At 40.3% G+C, this 6,000-nt stretch overlaps 1 protein-coding gene across 8 annotated transcripts in view; it reads left to right on the forward strand.

Annotated features, from left to right (window-relative positions):
- LOC147015434 (actin-binding LIM protein 1-like) overlaps window positions 1-6,000 on the forward strand; it is a 283,326-nt gene that overhangs the window by 215,103 nt on the left and 62,223 nt on the right. For all 8 annotated transcript variants that reach the window (XM_085850179.1, XM_085850183.1, XM_085850185.1 and 5 more), the window contains 5 exons: window positions 182-269; window positions 1,848-1,906; window positions 3,153-3,227; window positions 3,500-3,673; window positions 5,650-5,688. In XM_085850179.1, the coding sequence (XP_085706305.1) occupies window positions 182-269; window positions 1,848-1,906; window positions 3,153-3,227; window positions 3,500-3,673; window positions 5,650-5,688 (435 nt within the window). The remainder of the gene's footprint in view (window positions 1-181; window positions 270-1,847; window positions 1,907-3,152; window positions 3,228-3,499; window positions 3,674-5,649; window positions 5,689-6,000) is intronic.

Raw genomic sequence — 6,000 nt, forward strand, 5'->3', positions numbered from 1 at the left:
GCACATTATTAGGGGGGAAAGCTGAAGAGCGATGGTTGAAGGTTAGGCTAAGAGTAATGGCTGTATGCATTCCGATGCAAGCACAAAACATATCTGAAACAAGTGTATGCACAAAAAGCAGCTTCAGGCCTTGGGTGTACACAACAATGGGCAAGAACTGTCATGTTTGCTGTGTCTGCAGGCAGGAGAAAAGCACTACCACCCAAGCTGTGCACGATGCGTACGCTGCAAGCAAACCTTCAACGAAGGCGAAGAGATGTTCATGCAAGGTATTGAGCTTATGTGTCGAGCATTCACAAATAGTATGTGATGTCAAGCTTGCTCATAACAAACAACAGCTCTCTTTCCAGCTTTTACTGAAATACTATCTGAGGCTCATGAAGGGAGCTCATGGCGTGAATATTAAAACGTGGCAGTGTTCCTCTCTTGGAATTACAAAAAGAAATACAAAAGTTCAGGCAGTTTGGCATTGCCATCTGAGCACATAATTTCTGATATTAGAATCCCAAGTTCAAATCCCATAAGCAATGTGCGTTTGTCTATTCTAAACGAATGTACTTAATGTAATTTATACAAAAATACACTTGTGTTATTTGATGTTCTTTCCTTCCAAGTTATAAATGTACAAGTTCCACCATGATCTTGAGATGATGCGATGAAGATATTAAGAGACTATGGACAAATCAACATCATAAGATGGGATTTGAACCTGAGATGCCAATTCCATGAGCTAAATTATGATTAAATTGGATTTATTGACGAGTAATAGGCATCCACAACCATCATTGATCATGTTGTGAAATGTCAGCCGAAGATCTCACGTTTTTTTTTTCTTCCACCCTCACTTTTTCACCTTTCGTCGCTTTTAAGTTTGTTTTCTCCGCAACCGCTTGAGCGACTGACACGAGGCTTTCAACATCGGAGCACCTACCCATGGATATTTTTTTCAAAGAAATTAAATGACGATTGGATGGAAAATGCAGCCAATATTTCAAAAAGTCTGTTTTCTATAGGCATCGTTTTCAGGGTGCTTCACGTACCAGGAATAAACAGCCTCGACCTCGCTTCACTCAGCCTTGGCCAAATTATGGTGAAATTAAACAATATGGTTAAATTGAAGCCTGGAACAGTTGATCACTCCAAAAAACTTGCAGGTGCTCATAATATTCATTAAATTACTGAACATATTTGGACAGCACATGCAAGCATATTATTGACTCTCCCAACCAGCATGTGCATACTTTCTATGGGTGTGGGCTTTCATGCTTTGCAGTGAGGGATTTTATGAAGGTGTGAAGCAAGATATAATTAAGATTCCACGATATATAGAGATTTAATGACATTCATTTGATAATAGTTATTGGATGCCAAAGGTTTGTGACAATTCCTTCACAATGGACCTTCGCAAGTCAGCATTGGGTAATTTAATTACGAAAAGGATGACAACAGGTCAAGCCGATGTTGAAAATAGGCCAAGCAATCCAATTCAGAGATCTGGACTGAAATAACTTTTGGATGTGGAGTGACACAATATTATGTCTCGGATCTACTAAAAAATTCCACAATCTTTCAACTGTTCTTGTTGCCAAAGGCGAACAAACATCATATTAGGGATGAAAAAATTGTTGTTGGTAACTCCACCATATTTCCTTACTGATGTCCCAATATTCTTGCTCATGATGATCAGACTTTCAAAACGACAAGTATTACTCAGTTTCATAATCTTTAACTTATTTTATTTGTGTATGAACATTTTCAGTTAGTGTTTGATTTGTGTTTGAAAACAACACACAGTGTCTGCATCAATACAATTTGGAATATTAATTTCACAACAATTGCTTTTGCAGGCTCTTCCATTTGGCATCCTGAGTGCAAGAGAGCTGAAAGGGATGAGGAGATGCAGAAGGCAAGCAGAGTAGATTTTATTGTTTTTTGATATGTGGAATTATGTTTTTTCTTCGATGTGCCATGCTATTGTATGATGATCGGCATTTCACCAATCGACACATCATACATGCAGCGAGAAAGAAAGAGAGTTGGAAATATGAATAGGTGGGCTTGGGGAGAAGCTGAGAGTGGTTGTTGATAGTTAAATTACCATCCGAGCATTGCAATTGGATGGCTTTCCATCCTCGCATTCCTAATGGAGGCTTTCCATCCTCGCATTCCTAATGGATGGCTTTCCATCCCAGCATTCCAATTAGATGGCTTTCCATCCCAGCATCCCAGCATTCCTAATGGATGGCTTTCCAGCCTTGCATTCCAATTAAATGGCTTTCCATCCCAGCATTCCTATTGAATGGCTTTCCATCCTCGCATTCTTAATGGGGGCTTTCCATCTTCGCATTCCAATTAGATGACTTTCCATCCCAGCATTCCTATTGGATGGCTTTCCATCCCAGCATTCCAATTGGATGGCTTTCCACCCGAGCATTCCAATTAGATGACTTTCCATCCCAGCATTCCTAATGGATGGCTTTCCACCTGATCATTCCAATTAGATGGCTTTCCATCCCAGCATTCCTAATGGATGGCTTTCCACCCTAGCATTCCTATTGGATGGCTTTCCACCACAGCATTCTTTTTGGATTGCATCCCACTTCTGTACATTCCTATTTCATGGCATCATATGAAGCTTTCTTACAATAATTAGGCTTTACCAATGTAAATAACACAAGGCTGAAAACTACAAATCCCAGGATTTCTGTTTTTATTGACACGTGAACCATTTTTTTTATTAATTGCACGCAAAACTCAAAGGGATGCATTTGCCCACCTCAACCTATCCCACTCCCCACTCCGGCACCCCTTTTTCTTCCTTTGTTACAATCACATAAATGCAGGATTGCCAGTCCAAGGGCCAATTCTTTTTGGATTTAAAGGCAATGGTAAACCACCTGGCATATCCCTTGTAAAGAGACTGCCCAACAGCACAGATGCTCCATCATGATAATGGTATGATCATGATGAGTAGGCAATGGAAAAATACATGTGACGAATTCTGTGGCATTAGGTGAAAACTGTTTATTTACTTATCTGTGCACTGATTTATTCATTTTTTATATCAAATTAACTAATACAACCTCTTTATTCATCGAACTTACCTCTTGTATTCTCTGCCTGTACACCCCCCTGTACTTTTTAATGCACAGACAAAACGAGACTCATCAGAGAGCATTTCATCACGCCCTGGGTCCAGTCTCAGCTCCCCTGGGCACACCATCTATGCAAGTCCTTTTATTATAATGATCTGAATTACATCCCGACTAGATATTGTATTTCGAGTTTCAGCACAACTGTAAATGTACATCTTCACTCTGATTGTTAATGCAATTTAATAAGAACTAAAATAGAAACTTTGATCATAATTACATTCACGTTTCTGGTCGAAATGTTTTCTGCTGAACCACTTAACCCTGACCTCAACGTCCTCTTCATACATTCATTCCACCACAAATAAACCCTGACTTTACACTTTTGTTACCTTTAATTCTCACAGGCTAAGGTAGACAATGAGATCTTGGACTATAAGAACTTGGCGGCCATCCCAAAAGTGAAGGCAATATATGATATCGAGCGTCCCGACATGATCTCATACGAGCCGTACCTGGCATACAATCTAGAAGAACGGCATGAACGGTTCAGCCTCAGCGAGCGCCACAGTGTGGGTGAGGTAAGCCTGGCATCCCTTTCCTCACTCTTTAAAATCCAAGCAACAGCCATCAAGTTATATTACACAAACACCAACTCCCAGCTAAAAACAAAAAAATTTAAAAATGAAGGTACCACTTACTCATATAAATGGCCATCAGGCAAAGCTCAGGTTTGACATTTCATCCCTCGAGTGGTCCGTTGTTGAAGGTGTATCTTTTCAACTACAACCAGTTTCATCAACTCCCTCCATTCATTGTTGCACCATTTCCTGCCGGGGCTAATGCTTATTCAATGTCAGTTACCCTGTTTGACACGACTCCAAAAAGCTTGTCAAGAAGTGTTTGGGCGTGTCAAGATCTCTCTCTCTCTCTCTCTCTCTCTCTCTCTCTCTCTCTCTCTCTCTCTCTGTCTCTCTGTCTCTCTGTCTGTCTGTCTCTCTGTCTCTCTGTCTCTCTGTCTCTGTCTCTGTCTCTGTCTCTGTCTCTGTCTCTGTCTCTCTCTCTCTCTCTCTCTCTCTCTCTCTCTCTCTCTCTCTCTCTCTCTCTCTCTCTCTCTCTCTCTCTCTCTCTCTCTCTCTCTCTCTCTCTCTCTTTCTCTTTCTCTTTCTCTCTCTTTCTCTCTCTTTCTCTCTCTTTCTCTCTCTTTCTCTCTCTTTCTCTCTTTCTCTCTTTCTCTCTTTCTCTCTTTCTCTCTTTCTCTCTTTCTCTCTTTCTCTCTTTCTCTCTTTCTCTCTCTCATCTTGTTATATTGAAACAGGAGTGGTTGTAGAGCTGGATTTTCAGGCGCCCTGATTGTGCAGACATGCACTACACCAACTTGAGCAGGGCAGCACCATTGTAGCCAGTGCTTCAGATGCTGGGAGTTTAATATTTGTGTCATGAGTCATTTACACATTAAATGCCTAATACATTTATCTAATACCTTGGTTTTTTTTTTTGTCCTCTTTTAAACACGTGTGTTTTGAGAAGCATCATGATGTTTGCATCTTAGCATTATCACATTGTGTTCATGACTCACAATACATTATGATGTGCTTTCCACTTGTAAAGATGCAGCAACGTTGATGTTTGGAGGCATAAAGTTGTAGTTAATTGTCCATACCCCTGGCAATGATAAGTGCATTTCAAGTTGCGCAACATGCAGCTGCAAAATAAGTATTGGTTTCCAGTTGCTGTTGAAACTGAAAGACAAAACTGTGCTTTTCCTTTTTTCACAATTTCATAATCATTACAGACTCTCAATGATTCATCAATCAGATGACAACAATATTAAGCTTAATTCGATTTCAGATTGATATTGAGCAAATTTCGTCGCAAAAACATCTTTACGAATAGGAGTGACCATGGAATGATGTGTAAAATATGGGAATTATTAATGACTGTCACTTTCAAAGAAACCTTTTAATGCAGGTAAACAATGCTTTGGGTGTGATGAGATAGATAGATGAGATAGCATTTGGGAGTGATGCACATTCGCTTTGAGCTGTCAAGCCTAGGTTTGAATCTCGATCCAGTTAGAAACTGTCAACCTGTTGACTCGCAGGCAGGTCAATCCATTAATGAACATGCCGTCCACCGGATGGATGTTAAACTGGTCGTTTCTTCCATCAACAGTTAGTGTACATTATACATCCCATGGTGTCCTTTGTGAAGAGTAGGCGAGTTATAGCTTGTACCATGAGCAAATAATGCAAATTCCTTCCCTGACTGACTGCTGAGAAGGCAACTGCAAACAACTCAGCACAAGCCTTTCCAGGAAACTGCTTCAGCAGCACCGATGATTGGCTAAAATGACATGGTACATTACTGATGAAACCATGCTCTATTCAATGGTTCTTGATACAAAAATATGTTGTGCAAAGTTCACGGCACTTCTGAATGGATTGTTTGCTTTTGGAAGGCAAACAAAAACATTAAAAGGGCTTGTAATGCCTCATGTGCAAAATGCCTCTCATCCATGCTAACCCATCTGTATTTCTCCTATTGTTTCTGGCAGCTCTCACCACGGACCATTTCACCAACGCCTTCCTTTGAGGTAACCCACTTGACCTGTATATATCAAAACATGTCTGTTTTTTGCAATTTTTGGCTTTTGCAAGGAATGTAGGAAGCAATTTCGATTAGTAGCAGCTTCAGTGCTAGTTTTGGCCTGGTGCTATTCTCAATGTGTATGAGGGCTTGTAAATAATTGAGGGGGGGAGGAGTGGGGAGAGTGTATGTATGGGGTGCTGGTGTGTATGTATGCTTCTGTTTTTGTGCTCGTGAGAAACGCAACATTTTCACAATATTTTTGAAATGTCCGATGTGTGTTGTAAGATATGATTTTGAGATAACATTGTAAAAACAC

Source organism: Eptatretus burgeri, chromosome 12 (assembly GCF_056783735.1).
Source record: "Eptatretus burgeri isolate ZD-2024b chromosome 12, Ebu_testis_v1, whole genome shotgun sequence".
In the NCBI taxonomy this organism is placed as follows: Eukaryota; Metazoa; Chordata; class Myxini; order Myxiniformes; family Myxinidae; genus Eptatretus; species Eptatretus burgeri.